Source organism: Oryx dammah, unplaced genomic scaffold (assembly GCF_014754425.2).
Source record: "Oryx dammah isolate SB20612 unplaced genomic scaffold, SCBI_Odam_1.1 HiC_scaffold_14, whole genome shotgun sequence".
NCBI lineage: Eukaryota > Metazoa > Chordata > Mammalia > Artiodactyla > Bovidae > Oryx > Oryx dammah.
Window position 1 is genome coordinate 20,566,368 of NW_024070198.1, and position 18,836 is coordinate 20,585,203.

The following is an 18,836-nucleotide window of genomic DNA, read 5'->3' on the forward strand; positions in this document are numbered from 1 at the left end:
TGAGGAAACCAAACTAAAGCAGCTTTATTGCACATAAAGTACATCAGGGCTTCAGTGCAGAGTCCAACCATGAAAGTGCAGCCGGAGAGTGAAGGCAGCCCTGAAATGTGTGGGGGTAGGGAAGAGGGGCCTCCAAGTCTTGAAGAAGAGTGCCAAAGAGTCTTTCATTAATATGGCTCCTAGTCCAGAACCAGGCTTCTAGTCACAGAATGAATGGGTCTATATCTTGCCTGGGCCAGGACTCAGGCAGGCTGAGTCAGGGGCTGCTCCCCATGGGCAGTGGTCCCTCTGCTCCTATCCCATAGCTTAAGACAACTCTCAGCAAAAGGCAGTGCACCCCTTCCACCCTCCACCTCACCTAGTTCACCCTTAACAATGCTGGCAGAGAAGAAGTCCCTTCTTCAAAGGGCCTGAGTTCCTTCTCTTGGTTCTGCTCAGCACCCATCACTCATGTCTAGGATTTGTTGAAAGGCTGAGCAGCAGTCAACTCTACCCCAGTCTCTGGGGCTCAGAGAAGTATGGAAACATGAAGTCAGAGGCAAGGAGAAGGTAAAGTCAGGCTCATAACCCACAGAAAGGGAAAGACAAAAGACCCACACGATGGGTACAGCAGAGGTAGACTTGAAAAAATGATCCTGCTCACCCTCTCAGAAACCACTTGGACAGAATACCCCTGGGGGAGAAGGCACACTGTGCCAGCCCCTGTTGGAGTATAGTTTTAGGGGAAGTGAAGGAGAACAGGCTGACCGAGCCCTGGGCAGATCCCAGAGAGCCAGGCATAAAGGGGTAGAGAGCAGGCACTCTGCTGGTTTGGAGCCAAGTCTTCAGCATCATATACCTGGCAGCAAGGGAGGAAGGCTGGGAAAAACAAACAGAATCTGTTCCAAAATTCCCTTCCTGCAGAAAGGAATTAAGTAACAGTAAAAGTGGTCTGGCAGGAGGAGCTGCCTGGTTTAGACGTGCAGCTTATGAGCAATGGTGAGGACAGACTTCAGGACAGGCATGAAGCTGGAGACCTCACTGAAGCTGCTGCAGCCCACCACCTGGGCATGCACCACAAGGCCCTGCTCAGAGCTTCCTGCGTCCACACATCGGGCAATCTCATGGAGCCCGGCCAGCACAGGAGGCGAGAGCTGTGGAGGGATTGGCCCAGAGTTAGTAAGCCCAACTCCACCCCTACCCTGGAGGCATGGAAGGGAGAAGCGAGGACTTCCTTCTGGAGTTCTGGAGCCCAGCCCAGGCAACATGTCTATATTCCGTAGGGAACCCAGGGTCAGTGAGGCTTATGGGAAGGGACAGTGTGTGCCCTTTGGCCATGGGTGAGGGTGGAAAAGCAGGAGGCAGATGAGCACCACTGAGTGTACTTACTGTCCCCTCGCAGAGCTTGTCATACAGACATTCTAGACGTTGTGCAGCTTCATCTAGCTTCCGTTTTGTCTTCTGCAGGGAGGGAAATGGATTCTAATTCCAGCCCCTAAGCCTAATCCTACACAGGACCGTAAAGAGTCATGGTACCTTAGAGCTAGAATGGCTCAATGCTCTTTCTTTCATTTGACAGAGGACAAATGAGACCTGAAGAGGGTAAGTGACTTGCTCTAGTTGACTTAGCCAGGATTGAATGGCAGGTCTCACTACTGATCTCATCCTCCTTCCAGTACTCCCTGCTGCCTTTCCAAGAGCTAAGTCTCAGTGCTGTTGGGTCCTGCTACCAAGGAGCTAAACTCCACACCAGATAAGTCCTCCCCAACTCCACACCAACAATATCAAATAAGTACAAGCTACAGACAGCATGTCCAGGGACAGTAAGAAGATTCACACAAGGAACTGGTCTTATAGTTAAGGGATCCTGGGACCAGCTGGGGTCAGAAGGGAGCATCATGGGGAAGGTTCAGACTCACTAAATCAGTGGCAGATAGGGAGCAGCGCTGCAGAAGTGCCTCAAAGCTGATCTTCAAGGACTGGTGTTCAGGGGGCAGCTCCTTCCTGTTGATCTTCTCCAGTGGCTGCTGACATTGCTGAGGAGGGAGCAGGGAGACAGGAGAGACAGGCAGGCTGTCCTGCTTATGGCTCCCCTCAGGACTAGTCTTCTGTGACTTGGGGTCACGCTGCTCCCACTGGAGCAGAGCTGGGGAGCGGCATCCCCCTTCTCTGCAGTAGGGACACTTGGTATCTGCCCCCCACCCCATCTCTTTCAGCCCAGAGTCTGTCTCCAACTTGAGGAATGAAGCCATCCTTCATGCTCCCTGCTTTTCTACACCCAAGAAAAGAAGGTTTCCAAGAGGAAGGAAAACACATCATTCCTGTCATCTGCCAGCTGAGTTCTTATGGGGCTCTGGGGGGAGCATGACTCACACTGGGGACAGCAGGTTGTGAGGAAAGGACCCCTCGAGGCTCAGGGGCAAGGCACATAACTGGAGCAGTAATTGGTGCTGGGGGTATAAATGTCTCTGGCAACTAAAGAGAGAGAAAAGAAAGGCACATGAGTCTGAGCTGAAAGACCCCTTCCACCCTGCTTTGAGGAAGTGGAGAAACTATGAATGAACAAGGGCACAAAACAGTGAGTGGTGAACCTAGAAGTCAGAAGATGGTGAATAAGAAGGAAAGAGGAGGTGGCTGAGGGGAGAAGAGTGAGTGGGGAGAGAGAGGGGACAGAGTGCCCGTCTGAGCATGGGAAGGACCAGGCTGCTTCTGTAAGGAACTAGAGCGTGGCTCATTGGTGAATGTATGGGGTTGAGTCAGGAGAGATGTATTCACCTTTTTCCTCTGGAGGTTTCCCTTGGGCACTGGAGCATTTTTCAAGGAATCCTGAGGTCCTGCATAGTATAAACATAGGGGTATTTAGGGGCATGACCAGAAACACTGAAATTTTTGGTCTGAAGATCAATAAAATTGATTTAGTTGGAGTCTTCCACACATACCCTCTGCAGACCAGCCACACTCTCAGTTGACATTCCTAACCCTAGTTCACTGGCTTGAGGAAAGAGACTCCCAAGGTGGTAGTGGGGAGGGGAGGAGAGGGAGGCCATAGGAGAAGACTGACCTGGGTGAGGAATCAAGATGCCAGTGGTTGGGAGGACACCAGCGCATGGAGTGCCTGGCCCTCCTGGAGGGTGGGCCACAGGGAAGCTGACAGGAGGGGCTGGTGGCTGGGAGCTCATAGGGATGAAGCCTGGTGCTCTCACAGGAAACAGAGGGGGCACTGGAGGAGCCCTAGGCAGGGGGACAGAGCCAGGCTGCATAATGTCTGGGGGTGCCATGGGTGGAGCCAGGAGAGGCCATGTTCCAGGGAATCCCACGGGGTTAGGAGCTTGCGCCCTTTGCCCTCCTAACAGCTGAGGCTGAGATAAAGCTGAAATGGGACAGAGAGGAGAGTCAGACCACATCAGAGTGGAATCATGGAGGAATTAGAATCACAGAGGAATTAAAAAAAAAGAAACTATAATAGTAATTAATAATATAAGTATAAGGAGATCTACCATTTACAAACTATTTTTAACCATATTCCTTATTTGACCCTCAAAACAATCCTGTGGGGTTGAAATGAACAATATAACAATCACTCTCAATTTTCAAAAGAAACAAAGTGGCTAGGTATAATGCCCAAAGTACAAAGCCAAGTACTGACAGTATTAAGAATTCAGACTCCAAGCTCCTCCTACTATATGGACATGCTGCTGTTGCTGCTGCTAAGTCGCTTCAGTCGTGTCCGACTCTGTGCGACCCCAAAGACAGCAGCCCACCAGGCTCCCCCGTCCCTGGGATTCTCCAGGGACACTGGAATGGGTTGTCATTTCCTTCTCCAATGCATGAAAGTGAAAAGTGAAAGTGAAGTCGCTCAGTCGTGTCTGACTCTTAGCGACCCCATGGACTAGAGCCTACCAGGCTCCTCCATCCATGGGATTTTCCACTATAGGGACATATTACTTCCCAAATCCATGCCAGCCATGCACTCTGTCTAGCCAGATCTCCACTCAATTGGTCACTCACCAGGCCTTACCCCAGGGCCCAGAGGCAAAAGCTGTGCTTCCTGGACCCCAGATGGCCTGTAGTCACTTGTATTCTGCATTCTGGAGCCCTGATAAGGGCTAGGATGGGAAGGTGTCAAGGGCATCATTAGTGATGACCGAGGTGTAAAAATCCTTGGCCTTGGAGGTAGAATTGTAACCTGTAGGAAGTGAAAAAAGGATCAGCATCTTGGAAAGGAAAAGAAATTACTAAGTAACTGAAAATGGGAAAACAACAGGGAAAATGAAACCAAAGGCTAATTTAAAAAAAAAATCAACAAAATGGGTAAATCTTTATAAAGACTGACAAAGATAAAGAGAGAAGACACAATTCATCAAGACAGAGGATGAAGCAGAGAATACTCCGACAGATCCTGCATCCATGAAAGAGGTGATAAGGAATGTTACAAATAACTTTACAAATAATTTGACAACTTAGAAAAATGGACCAATTCCTCAAGAACCACAAACTACCAAAACTCTGCAAAAATTAAAACAAAGACCTGAATGTTCTATAAATATTAAAGGAATTAAACTTGTAATTAAAAACCTCCTCCCACCCCCTTCCCCCAAAAGTTTCTAGGTAGACCTAGATAGTTTCACTGGAAAAATTTTACCAAACACTCAAAGAATTGACACAAAGGTTCCATAATCTCTTCCAGAATACAGAAGGACCATTTCCTAATTTACTTTATAAGGTCAGTACTACCCTGATACCAACACCACAAAATAAAACTACAGGTCAATATTTCTCATAAACTTAGGCACAAAAATCCTCAGCAAAAGTTTAGTAAATCAAATTCAGCAGTGTATATAAAAATAATATACCACAACCAAATAGGATTTATTCCTGGTCATGGAATGTATATCATGATATATTTAAAAATCAATCAACGCAATCCACCATATCAGAAGGAAAATCATTTGATCATACAAAATGATGCAGAAAAAACATCTGACAAAATTCAGCACTGATTCATGACTCAGCACACCAGGAAAAGAAGGAATTTCCTTAGCTTCACAAACAGCATCTACAAAAGCCTAGAGCTACCATTATTCTTGGTGCTGAAAGACTGAATGTTCTCCCTCTAAGACTGGAAACAAGGTTAAGGTGTTCACACTCACCATTCTCATTTTAATACTACAAAAAGGCAAGAGAAATTCAAGGCATGTAATCTGGGAAAAAAGGAAGAGGGATAGCCTTTTTAATAAATGATTCTGGATATCCATTGGCAAAAAAATAAACCTTGACTCAAATTTTACACACAAAAATTAATCCAAAGTGGAACATGGACTTAAAACTACTTCTAGAAAAAAATAGTAGGAAATTTAGGGGACCTTGTACTAGGCTAACAGTTCTTTGACTTGACATGAAAAGCATGAACCACAGAAGGAAAACTTTATAAACTGGACCTTATAAAATTAATTTTTTTGTTGCTCTGTGAAGGACTATTAAAAAGATGAAAAGAAAAATTCTTACACAGTTATACACACATACACACATATGAGGACATGTAAAACCAGTGAAATCTGTGGGTGGAAATTAAAAGATGGGACAGGATAAATTATCAGAATTGTAGATAATACCTTTATCTATAATCTTCCTGGATTTTGCTCCCTTCTGGTAGGCTCCTGGTCTCATAAATTAACAGCATCCTATCCATCTGGGCACTGTCCTCTACACCATCATCAGTTTCTGTCAATTCTACCTACTAAATATCTCAAATCCAACCTCGCTTTCTAGTTTTTTCATTCCTTCATCATCTCCTGCTATGCTCCTAACCGTCTCTAGCTTTGCCCTTCCTAGACATAGCTAATCCTTCCCCTGCGTAAGACCACTCAATAGCTCCAGAATGCCTTCAGGGTCAAGTCTAAACTCTTGAACACAGAAATACCAGGTCTCTCTTGATCTAACTATACATACTGTTACCCCAGCCTCAACTAACTCATTGCACTGCCACAAACACCTGCTTTGTAAAGTCGTTAAAATGTTAGTCATTCCTCAAACAGGCTTTGCTTACTTTCCCTTTACTGCCTTGGCAGATGCCATTCCCTCTGCCTGAAATAACCTTTCTTCCCTCTTCCTTTGTTTAAATAACTTTTAATCTTCAAGACTCAGATCAAATGTCAGTAAATTGCTTTCCGTATGATCTCAGGGCTCTTTTATCATATCCCAATCAGGGCATTTATGAATTTTACTGTAGTTAATTTTTACATATCTATCTTTTTACTAGACTATGAGCAAATTAAGGGCAAGGATCATGGTTTGTATACTTTTCTGTTCTAAGTGCCTAGCCGTTGTTCAATAAACAGCTATTTAAAAATAACTGAATCTATGCTTTATGACGGAGGTTCGTGACATTGTACAGGAGACAGGGATCAAGACCATCCCCATGGAAAAGAAATGCAAAAAAGCAAAATGGCTGTCTGGGGAGGCCTTACAAATAGCTGTGAAAAGAAGAGAAGCAAAAAGCAAAGGAGAAAAAAAAAGATATTCCCATTTGAATGCAGAGTTCCAAAGAACAGCAAGAAGAGATAAGAAAGCCTTCCTCAGCAATCAATGCAAAGAAATAGAGGAAAACAACAGAATGGGAAAGACTAGAGATCTCTTCAAGAAAATTAGAGCTACCAAGGGAACATTTTATGCAAAGATGGGCTCAATAAAGGACAGAAATGGTATGGACCTAACAGAAGCAGAAGATATTAAGAAGAGGTGGCAAGAATACACAGAACTGTACAAAAAAGATCTTCACGACCCAGATAATCACGATGGTGTGATCACTCACCTAGAGCCAGATATCCTGACATGTAAAGTCAAGTGGGCCTTAAGAAGCATCACTACAAACAAAGGTAGGGGAAGTGATGGAATTCCAGTTGAGCTATTTCAAATCCTGAAAGATGATGCTGTGAAAGTGCTGCACTCGATATGCCAGCAAATTCGGAACACTTGGCAGTGGCCACAGGACTGGAAAAGGTCAGTTTTCATTCCAATTCCAAAGAAAGGCAATGCCAAAGAATGCTCAAACTACCGCACAACTGCTCTCATCTGACATGCTAGTAAAGTAATGCTCAAAATTCTCCAAGCCAGGCTTCAGCAATACGTGAACCATGAACTTCCTGATGTTCAAGCTGGTTTTAGAAAAGGCAGAGGAACCAGAGATCAAATTGCCAACATCCGGTGGATCATCAAAAAAAGCAAGAGAGTTCCAGAAAAACATCTATTTCTGCTTTATTGACTATGCCAAAGCCTTTGACTGTGTGGATCACAAGAAACTGGAAAATTCTTCAAGAAATGGGACTACCAGACCACCTGACCTGCCTCTTGAGAAACCTACATGCAGGTCAGGAAGCAACAGTTAGAACTGGACATGGAACAACAGACTGGTTCCAAATAGGAAATGGAGTACGTCAAGGCTGTATATTGTCACCCTGCTTATTTAACTTATACGCAGAATACATCATGAGAAACGCTGGGCTGGAAGAAGCACAAGCTGGAATCAAGACTGCTGGGAGAAATATCAATAACCTCAGATATGCAGATGACACCACCCTTATGGCAGAAAGTGAAGAGGAACTAAAAAGCCTCTTGATGAGAGTGAAAGAAGAGAGTGAAAAAGTTGGCTTAAAGCTCAACATTCAGAAAACGAAGATCATGCCATCTGGTCCCATCTCTTCATGGGAAATAGATGGGGAAACAGTGGAAACAGTGTCAGACTTTATCTTTTTGGGCTCCAAAATCATTGCAGATGGTGACTGCAGCCATGAAATTAAAAGACGCTTACTCCTTGGAAGGAAAGTTATGACCAACCTAGATAGCATATTCAAAAGCAGAGACATTACTTTGCCAACAAAGGTCCATCTAGTCAAGGTTATGGTTTTTCCAGCGGTCATGTATGGATGTGAGAGTTGGACTATAAAGAAAGCTGAGTGCTGAAAAATTGATGCTTTTGAACTGTGGTGTTAGAGAAGGCTCTTGAGAATCCCTTGGACTGCAAGAAGATCCAACCAGTCCATTTTAAAGGAGATCAGTCCTGGGTGTTCTTTGGGAGGAATGATGCTAAAGCTGAAACTCCAGTACTTTGGCCACCTCATGCGAAGAGTTGACTCATTGGAAAAGACTCATGCTGCAAGGGATTGGGGGAGAAGGGGACGACAGAGGATGAGATGGCTGGATGGCATCACCAACTCGATGGACGTGAGTTTGAGTGAACTCCGGGAGTTGGTGATGGATTGGGAGGCCTGGCGTGCTGCAATTCATGCGTTCACAAAGAGTTGGACACGACTGAGCGACTGAACTTAACTGAACTGATGCTTTATGAAGATAGGAATTTTCATCATTTTAAAATTAATATATTCCAATCATGCCTGGTACTTGGTAGACACTTAATAGGCATTTTGGAATGACTGAATAAGCAAGGTCTTACCTGGCGAGAAGACTGGAATTTCAGTCTGGGAGAGGACGTCTCTTGAGAGTAGGGGGTAGCTCCCACGACAACCCGGGGAAAAGGAAAAGGGGGAGACTGTTGGCCCGAGACACCAGAACCCTGGGCGTGAAAAAGTCGATCTCTCAGCTGCTGAACTGGTAGCTATAAAAGTTACAATAATGAAAGACTGTGTTAAGTAAAATTAAAACAAGCAAATATCCTCTCTTACAAGCCTAGCCCCACATACCTTTCAAACCTCAGCTGACCCTCCACATTTTAGCCATCTCAGAGAACTCAAAAGATCTCTGCTGCAGCTGCTACTGCTAAGTCACTTCAGTCATGTCCGACTCTGTGCGACCCCATAAACGGCAGCCCACCAGGCTCCCCCGTCCCTGGGATTCTCCAGGCAAGAACACTAGAGTGGGTTGCCATTTCTTTCTCCAATGCATGAAAGTGAAAAGTGAAAGTGAAGTCACTCAGTCATGTCCGACTCTTAGCGACCCCATGGACTACAGCTTACTAGGCTCCTCTGCCCATGGGATTTTCCAGGCAAGAGTACTGGAGTGGGGTGCCATTGCCTTCCCCTGCAAAAACAGACATCTGCTTTACTAGTTATTTCTCTTTGAAGGTCCAACTCAACTGTTTTAAACCACTGAGAAGCCTTCTTCAGCTTCTCCAAACAAAGCCAGCCCCTTGCCTATGAAGTCCCACAATGCTTAGTATAAGCTTCTGTTATGGCAGGATAAATTATTGACATCTGGTTTTCCTCCAAGAGACTGTGAACTTCCTGAAGGACTAGGTCTTATTTATCCCGGGAGCTTTAGCATTTAGCATAGTGCCTGTAACACAGAAGTGCTCAGCCAGTGTTAAGATGACTGAAAGAAATGGTTTGCTCTCTCCACATGCTACCACTCACCTGAGCACAGTCACTGGGTAGGTAGCTCATGGCAGTGGCCAGGCTGCCCTGGGCTGCCAGGAGGTTGGCATACTGAGTGATTCTGTAGATTGTGGCAGGGCCTGGGCTCACCCCATCAGGACCCCGCAGTAGCTCCAAGCTCCTATTAAGGACCATCACTTTCTCCATCAGGTCCTGGAGGGACAAAGCAAAGGGCAGTCAGTCCTCATCAATGCACACCCTGCTCTCTTAGCTCAGGCAGCTCAACCAAGGACTTCCCTGGATAGCAGGTGATGATATATGATATGTAAGAGACATGACAGCCAGAGAAGAGCCACTTGGCTTCACTTCCCAAGCTGTTTGGGTCTTACACTCTTGTACACTTCTGCCTCTTCATTTTGGATTCTTTACCTTTTATGCTAATACATCTCAATTTCAGATTCTGTTATCCTTTTATTTCATGTGTGACTTTGTCTCCCCGCGACTGTGACCACCATCTTCTCTGGGCACCCACAGAGTATCTGGTACAACTTAGATTCATAGGACTTTTCATAGACGCTAATAGAAGGCCCAAACTCGGTATTATTCAAATACAGAGTAAACTTATATACCCAAACCTGAAGTGGGAAAAAATTATGAAGTTAATATCTAAGCAGCTGCTACTCAATCTCCCTGGACTGAGAAGGAGGTAAGATGACAGCTTATCCATGGAAAAGGTCCCAGACTTTGAGGGCCCTTCCCTCTTTCCTAAAAGTCCTGATTCTAGCCTGGATACCTAGAAGACTCGCCTCTGATGTCCCTGCAATCTCCACTGCTAGCCTCTTCTGAAGGCCTGGTATGGAGGGACCAGGGCCCTGAAGTGAAGGGGTACCTGTAAAGCCATAGGGGATGAAGCCGGCTGGCATTTTGCCCAGCACTCCACCAGCCGCTCCACACTCCCTGAGCATACGTAACAGAGTTTGGCTTCAGAGGTGAGTGCCCAGCCACTCTCCTGCTCCATACGAGTTCCCAGCCTGTCTGCAGAGAGATAGAAGCTTCTTAAAATGGCACAGCTTCCCTGTGTTTCTCCTCCTTCTGTTTGAAAACAGGTGTAGGACCATGAGCTATGGGACAAGTAGCCACAGTGGCTTTAAGACAACACCGAGGCTAATCCTGCTGGGCAAAGCTTTTGCACTGAGATTTGACAAGAAAAAGTAAAATAGGACAATAAATGCCCTCCACAGAAAGTAGAGATGCACTGTAGTCCCTGATGACATGGCTTGGCTTCCCAGAGTTCAGGCTGTGCCTCTGTCTCCTCCCTCAGTGTGTGTCCAATGACTCCAAGCTAGAGTCACACCACTCCATCTTGGAGCCAAGGGCCACCTACCACAGAGCTCGGGGAATTTCTCTGGCTCTGAGTATGTCAGCAGCAAGGCCAGAGCCTCTCTCCAGTTCTTCAGGCTACAGGTATGCACCATGTCTTTCCAATTCTTCTGTATAATGCAGGCTAGCAGCTGTAATGGGCAGTGAGGGAAGGAGGCCATCAGCTGTCCATGCAGCATAGGCAGCAGGAGTCACGCACAGGGAGGACAAGCCCCTCCTAAGTAGCCTTCCTACTTGACCACTGACTAGGGGCTCGGGGTAAGGTAAGGGTGGTTGAAGTAGGAGGAGAGAGAGGCAAATCCTCTAAACGCCAGTCCCATAGTATGGACAGCCACTTGACAAGGTCCAAGTAATCCCCTCCTCCTCTTCTCTGCATGGTGGTCAGTTACCGGGGCGATTCCGGTTTTCTTCTTGGCCAAGTAGCGCTCCTGTGCTTGCTTCAGCAGATCTGAGCCTCCAGCCTGGGCCAGGATGATGGCATCAGCAAAGCGCTCTTCCTTCAGACACAGCTCCACGGCAGGGCCCAGTTCTCCAAGCAGGAGAGCCCGGCTCAGGAGTCCCTCCGTGTCTGCAGGCAGAGCATCCCCTCTGCATCAGTCTGCCCTCAGACTGGTGCTTTCTGTCCCCACCTCCTATACCCTGCCTCCCTGAGTCTCCCTCACCCCAAACTCCCCAAGATTCATTCCTTCACAACAAAATACAGAGGGGTGTCCAGGGGTGCCCAGGTCCAGTGGTAAATCTCTAAGGACAGAACCCAAGACAAGGGAGGGACTTGTGGCAGCATCACAGGTGTGCCGTGTGTTTGCTTAATAAGAAGAGGGTCACAGTTCTTTAAGCAGGAAGACAGAAGGATGAAGAATACCTTGGTAGAAGGCCTTTCATATGAAGGATCCATCCATGAAAATCTTTAGCCAGAGAGAGCTCTGACTGGTACAGGAGCACCCAGCATTTGCAATCATGAAGGGAAGTAGGAAGCCAGGGACAAGAAGGTAGTGTCTTCAAGTCTCGAGAACTCTGAGCCCACCTACCCCCACCCAGAGGGTTCCTCTCCCTCAGGGTCAGGGTACCTTCTGTGATGGGGATCTCCCACGGAGTCATGTTTTGAGGGATCAGCTCATCAAAGAAGGCTGAGGAGGCTGAGGCTTCCCAGGTGGTATGTTTGGAGGTCTGTACAAAGAAGGACAAAAGTGGCTACTTGGGAAATGAGTCTAGAAGACAGAGAGCTGGCTTAGTCGCTCTCTCTGGGAGTACTATTAAGAGTTGTCCCTTCAATAGAAATAAAAGCCAAAATAAACAAATGGGATGTAATCAAACTTGCCAGCTTTTGCACAGCAAAGAAAAACAAAAGACAATAAACAGAATAGGAGAAAATATTTACAAACGATGTGACTGACAAGGGCTTAATTTCAAAATATACAAAACAGCTCATACAATTCAACAACAACAAAAAACAACCCAACTGAAAAATGGACAGACAACTTAAACAGATATTTTTCCAAAGAAGACATACAAATGGTCAACAGGCACATGAAAAGGTGCTCAATTATTGAGAGATGCAAATCAAAACTACAGTGAGGTATTACTTTACACTAATCAGAATGGCCATCATTAAAATGTCTACAAATAAATGCTGGAGAGGGTGTGGAGGAAAGGGAACCCTCCTACTCTGTTGGTGGGAATGTAAGGTGGTGTAGCCAAAACAGTACGGAGGTTCCTTAAAAAACTAGAGTTTCCATATGATCCAGGAATCCCTCTCCTGAGCATATATATGGACAAAACTATAATTCAAAAAGATACATGCATCCCTATGTTCACAGCAGCACTATTAACAATAGCCAAGACAGGAAACAACCTCGATGTTCACTGACAGGTGAATGGATAAAGAGGACGTGATACATATACAAGCGAATACTACTCAGCCATAAAAAAATGAATCAGTGCCATTCGCAGCAAGATGAAGAAAGACAAATACCATATGATATCATTTATATGTGAAATCTAAATTATGACACAAATGAACTTCTCTATGAAATAGAAACAGACTCATGGACATAGAGAACAGATTTGTGGTTGCCAAGGCGGAGGGAGGTGAGGAAGGGATGAAGTGGGAGTGTAGGATTAGCAGATTCGAACTAATGTACATAGAATGGATAAACAAGGTCCTACTGTACAGCATGGGGAATTATAGTCAGTATCTTGTGATAAACCATAATGGAAAAGAATATAAAAAAGAATACATAACTAAATCACTTTGTAGTACAGCAGAAATTAACACAACACTGTAAATCAACTATATTTCAATTAAAAAAAAAAAAAAAAAGAGTCGGCCCTTAATGGGTAAAGCTAAAAGAATAACCAGGTGAAGTTTGGGAAGTGCTATACTTCATGGTTAAAAGAGCTCCACTCCTAGCTCCAAACCTTATGGGGTCTATGTCTCTCCCTGGTTCTAAATGAGTGAGGAGTTTGAAAACTTCCACAGAAGTTGAGCACTTATTGAGAACAAAGTGAAGGGCTAGGAAGGGGAAAATTCCTTAAGGGCAGGTTTTCTATGCTACCCTAGATGGGGCTGGCTGGGCTCCTTCCATACCTGTATGGAGAATGCCTGTTGTCTGTTACTGTTGAGGTCATCTCCCTTGGACTGAGGGCTCTCACCCAGCCTCAAGTCACTCCTCAACCATGTGGCCACCTGCAGGGAGAAACATATGAATACCACTCTTCCCAACACGAGATCAAATAAATATTAAGCTTTTCTTCCCACCTTCATACTCCACCAACTGGACTTACTAAGATCCTTGTGCTATTTTCCTGGGAAACAGAATAACTCCAGGAGGTAAAATGCTCATATATGCATTACTGAAGCCCAGAAAGAGGTATTCTGAGATGGTTTCCACCAGCAGGATTCTCTTTCTCTACAACAAACATGTATTTCTGATGTGAAAGCAGCTTACCTTCTTCTGAAGTTCATCTTTACTGTATCCTAATAGCTTCAGGAATTTCATCCTGGAGTCCTTCTCTAAAGTCACCTAGAAGCCACAGAACACAGACGTGTCCATTAAATGAATGTGAATGACTCTCTCCTGCACCAGCTGGACATCTGTGCTAGTGGACCCTCAAATGTGGCTCTAGAAGTGCCTCCGAGGCCAACACCATCTCTCCACTCTTTTCCGCAGACTTGATTCCTGTGGGATTGTGGGCAGATGTGTTAACAAATCCTTTCTCCCTTCTGCATGAGAACTGGACCTTCAAGTTGGCTTCCTAGATCTATTACACTGGTAACCTGATAAGAGTAAAATGTCAGCTATGTTTCTAGGCAACACTGCTTGTGACTGGTAAATTGTATCTGGACTGGAACTATGTAAACTATTAATAACTGATGTGGACAACATGCTATGGGCTTCCCTGAGAGCAAGGACTCTTGTACTAAACAAATCCCTTGCAGGAACCCTAGAAGCTATGCTTCTGGAGTTCATAAAACAGATATTGGCCCTTGTGGGCCTGAGGCTTCTAAGCTAGGGCAGCTAACACACCAGTTTGATGTATATCTCATCTTCTTGCACCTGAGCTATCTTCTGAGGAGCTGAAGGGGAGAACTCTAAGCTGCTACATGGACTGCAACAAGGACTCCCACAGGAGAGAACCACTTGATGCAGTCTTGTGAATCTAAATGGCTAGGTGAGAAGACTCCTTCCAGCTGATCCTCATCCCTTCCTACTGCCCCATGTCACGGCACTGGAAAAGCCTTCACCGTGGCTCTGGTAAAGTACCCACAACATCAGCAATAGTAGAAAAAAGGCCAACGTCACTTGTGTTCCTGTTTCCCTAGCTACAGAGAGTCTCTGAGCCTCTGGTAAAAAGATTTTGTTCCCAGGATGGGTGCTGTATAGGAAAAAACCCAGCAGGGTTAAGGCCTCTGTAATCTGGGCCATAGGGTGGTAGTTGACAGAGGCTGAGGTATCTGGCTTTGGGGAGACACTTCTGAGCAGCCAGCCTTCAGGCTTCCTACCTTCAGGAACTGCCAGAGCATCTTTTCGCTTTGCAGTGATGATTGGTGGATCTTGTTCTGACAGTAATTCAGGAGATTTCCTGATCCCAGGGCCTCCTGCAGCTCAGCTGACTGTGTCAGGAGTTCAGGTTCTGTGGTGACCTGACTGATAAAGACTAGGCGGAGGCAAGGCTGTGGCACCTGATGGACAGGGATGCTGGGGAGGCCAAAGGTCACCAGCTTGCCCCCAAACTGATAAAGAAAAACAAGAAGGGGAGGGCAAAAATTAACGCCAAGTCAGGATTACATGGAAAGCTATCTATTGGTCAACCCTAAAAGACAGGAAAGCAAAAAAAAAAAAAAAAACACCTCCTGGGGGTGGAAAGAATCAGGAATTGAGTAGTGAATGTGCCCACATCCTAAAACCACCCCTGCACTTTCAGCACCATTAACTTAAAAGGTACAGTCCATGGTACTCATTCTTTCCTCACCTGTTCTGGTATCATCATTCTCCTAGAGTTATATGATAGTTATCACTGTCCCAGGTAGGGGGCTTCCCTGGTGGCTCAGACGGTAAAGCATCTGTCTGCAATGCGGGAGACCCAGGTTTGATCCCTGGGCTGGGAAGGTCCCCTGGAAAAGGAAATGGCAACCCACTCCAGTATTCTTGCCTGGAAAATCCCATGGACGGAGGAGCCTGGTAGACTACAGTCCATGGGGTTGCAAAGAATTAGACACAACTGATAGTTATCACTATCCCAGGTAACTCTGGACTAAACTGCTTGTCATTATCACAGTCTTTTTACCCACTGTAGCGGAGCAACAATTAAATCTTCCCCCTTCTTGTTCAGTGTCTCCCATGCCCTGTGCTAGCATTTTCTTCCTCCATTCCAAGCCCTAGACTACCACCCTTTTCCTACGGCCATCCAGGAGCTTGTACTGGTTTCACAAGGCCACAGGAGAGAGTTTAAGCTCCTCTGCCTATAATGCAGAAAATCTTTCAAAAGCAGGACCAGACCTGCCTCTCTAGCAAAGTTCTCTCTGTTCATTCATGTGATCACTCTGTGTCTCCAAAGTACCCAGTACATTCCTGCTTCTATGCCTTCATCCACCACAACACTCCCACCTGAGCATCCTTCTCAGCAAATTAAAAGCACCTGGCACAAAAGCAGAGCCCAGTCAAGTTCCTTTACTCCAGCAGTTCTTCACCTTGGCCGCACATTAAAACCACCTGGGTAGTTATCCAAAGTCACCAGGCTACACCCCAGACCAAAATAATAATAATAATAAGAAGAACCTCTGGAGGTGGTACCCAGGCACTGGTAATTTTTTTTAAGTTCTTCAGTTTATTCCAATTGCAGTCATGCTAGATAGCCACTGCTCTACTCCCCAACATTCACTACTCTCTCTCTTTAATGAGTGCTTCTAGCCGGAATTCTTCTCGGGATTCTTACAGCACAAAATCTGCACTACAGGTCAGTGCTAAACACAGCCATCTTAACTTTTGATTTGTATAATACTCAATAGTTTTACACAGTGCTTATATGTATTCTTTTTTGAATGGTGGACGGCATGGACTGTTTGCTAACCTCTGTTCTCCTAGGGCAGGAGACGTGGTGGGTATCAAGTTCTCTATCCTCTTCCTCCTGTTCTTCTAAGGAGAGATCTCCATTTCTGCTTGGCCCTAGTCCCTAGCTGAGTCTCAGTGGATCACAGACAGAGGGACTGAGGGTTAAGAGGGGATGTTGGTGGGAGACATGCAGGAAAATCCTTCCCTCTGCTGTCCCCCACTAGGAGAGGCGTTGGGTTTGGAATGTGAGAACAGTACAATAAACAATGTTTAGGGTAGTGTCCCTCATCCCCCATATATTGTCACCCTGCTTATTTAACTTCTATGCAGAGTACATCATTCGAAATGCTGGGCTGGATGAATCACAAATTGGAATCAAGATTCCTGGGAGAAGTATCAACAGCTTCAGAAATGCAGATACCACTCTAATGACAGAAAGTGAAGAGGAACTAAAGAGCCTCTTGATGAGAGTAAAGGAAGAGAGTGTCAAAGCTGACTTAAAATGCAATACTCAAAAAACTAAGCTCATGGCATCTGGTTCCATCCCATCATGGCAAAGAGAAGGGGAAAAAAGGGGAAGCAGTGCCAGATTCTATTTCTTGGGCTCTAAAATCACTGTGGATGGTGATTGCAGCCACAAAATTTAAAAATGCTTGCTTGTTGGAAGGAAACCTATGATAAACCTAGACAGAGTATTAAAAAGCACAAACAGGGGCGGTCCTAAGATGGCGGAGGAATAGGAAGGGAAGACCACTTTCTCCCTCACAAATTCCTCAAAAGATCATTTCAACGCGGAGCAAACTCCACAAAACAACCTCTGAATGCAGGCAGAGGACACCAGGCAACCAGAAAAGCAGATCATTGTCTTCAAAAACAGAGAGAAGAAACCCGGCTCCACCCACCAGACCTCCAACACAAGCTTCCCTAACCAGGAAACCTGGACAAGCCACTGATACAACCCCACCCACAGTGAGGAAGCTCCACAATAAAGAGAACTCCACAAATTACCAGAATATAAAAAGGCCATTCCAAACGCAGCAATATAACCAAGATGAAGAGACAGAGGAATACCCAACAGGTAAAGGAGCAGGAGAAATGCCCACCAAACCAGACAAAAGAGGAAGAGATAGGGAATCTACCTGAGAAAGAATTCCGAATATTGATAGTGAAAATGATCCAAAACCTTGAAGTCAAAATGGAATCACAGATAAATACCCTAGAGACAAGGATTGAGAAGATGCAAGAAAGGTTCAACAAGGACCTGGAAGAAATAAAAAAGAGTCAATATACAATGAATAATGCAATAAATGAGATCAGAAACACTCTGGAGGCAACAAATAATAGAATAACGGAGGCAGAAGATAGGATTAGTGAAATAGAAGACAGAATGGTAGAAATAAATGAATCAGAGAGGAAAAAAGAAAAACGAATTAAAAGAAATGAGGACAATCTCAGAGACCTCCAGGACAATATGAAACGCTCCAACATTCGAATTATAGGAGTCCCAGAAGAAGAAGACAAAAAGAAAGACCATGAGAAAATCCTTGAGGAGATAATAGTTGAAAACTTCCCTAAAATGGGGAAGGAAATAATCACCCAAGTCCAAGAAACCCAGAGTCCCAAATAGGATAAACCCAAGGCGAAACACCCCAAGACACATATTAATCAAATTAACAAAGATCAAACACAAAGAACAATTATTAAAAGCAGCAAGAGAAAAACAACAAATAACACACAAGGGGATTCCCATAAGGATAACAGCTGATCTCTCAATAGAAATTCTTCAGGCCAGGAGGGAATGGCAAGACATACTTAAAGTGATGAAAGAAAATAACCTACAGCCCAGATTACTATACCCAGCAAGGATCTCATTCAAATACGAAGGAGAAATCAAAAGCTTTACAGACAAGCAAAAGCTGAGAGAATTCAGCACCACCAAACCAGCTCTCCAACAAATTCTAAATGATATTCTCCAGACAGGAAACACAAAAAGGGAGTATAAACCTGAACCCAAAATAATAAAACAAATGGCAACGGGATCATACTTATCAATAATTACCTTAAACGTAAATGGATTGAATGCCCCAACCAAAAGGCAAAGACTGGCCGATTGGATACAAAAACAAGAACCCTCTATATGCTGCTTACAAGAGACCCACCTCAAAACAAGGGACACATACAGACTGAAAGTGAAGGGTTGGAAAAAGATATTCCATGCAAATAGAGACCAAAAGAAAGCAGGAGTGGCAATACTCATATCCGATAAAATAGACTTTAAAACAAAGGCTGTGAAAAGAGACAAAGAAGGCCACTACATAATGATCAAAGGATCAATCCAAGAAGAAGATATAACAATTATAAATATATATGCACCCAATATAGGAGCACCGCAATATGTAGGACAAATGCTAACAAGTATGAAAGAGGAAATTAACAACAACACAATAATAGTGGGAGACTTTAATACCCCACTCACACATATGGACAGATCAACTAAACAGAAAATTAACAAAGAAACGCAAACTTTAAATGATACATTAGACCAGTTAGACCTAATTGATATCTATAGGACATTTCACCCCAAAACAATGAATTTCAC

At 44.8% G+C, this 18,836-nt stretch overlaps 1 protein-coding gene across 9 annotated transcripts in view; it reads right to left on the minus strand.

The window, feature by feature from the left end:
• Positions 1-18,836, minus strand: part of SEC31B (SEC31 homolog B, COPII coat complex component) — a 36,477-nt gene continuing 17,641 nt past the window's right edge. For 3 of the 9 annotated variants that reach the window (XM_040255140.1, XM_040255139.1, XM_040255137.1), the window contains 16 exons: positions 14,689-14,919; positions 13,634-13,708; positions 13,273-13,371; positions 11,753-11,852; positions 11,075-11,253; positions 10,690-10,816; positions 10,195-10,340; positions 9,345-9,518; positions 8,429-8,590; positions 3,988-4,165; positions 3,041-3,349; positions 2,755-2,813; positions 2,353-2,454; positions 1,899-2,015; positions 1,369-1,440; positions 9-1,133 (listed from right to left, as the gene is read on the minus strand). In XM_040255140.1, the coding sequence (XP_040111074.1) occupies positions 954-1,133; positions 1,369-1,440; positions 1,899-2,015; positions 2,353-2,454; positions 2,755-2,813; positions 3,041-3,349; positions 3,988-4,165; positions 8,429-8,590; positions 9,345-9,518; positions 10,195-10,340; positions 10,690-10,816; positions 11,075-11,253; positions 11,753-11,852; positions 13,273-13,371; positions 13,634-13,708; positions 14,689-14,919 (2,310 nt within the window). In that variant the 3' untranslated portion in view covers positions 9-953. Of the gene's footprint in view, positions 1,134-1,368; positions 1,441-1,898; positions 2,016-2,352; positions 2,455-2,754; positions 2,814-3,040; positions 3,350-3,987; positions 4,166-8,428; positions 8,591-9,344; positions 9,519-10,194; positions 10,341-10,689; positions 10,817-11,074; positions 11,254-11,752; positions 11,853-13,272; positions 13,372-13,633; positions 13,709-14,688; positions 14,920-18,836 lie in introns of all 9 variants that reach the window. The other 6 variants (XR_005723564.1, XM_040255136.1, XR_005723565.1 and 3 more) reach the window with 6 other exon arrangements.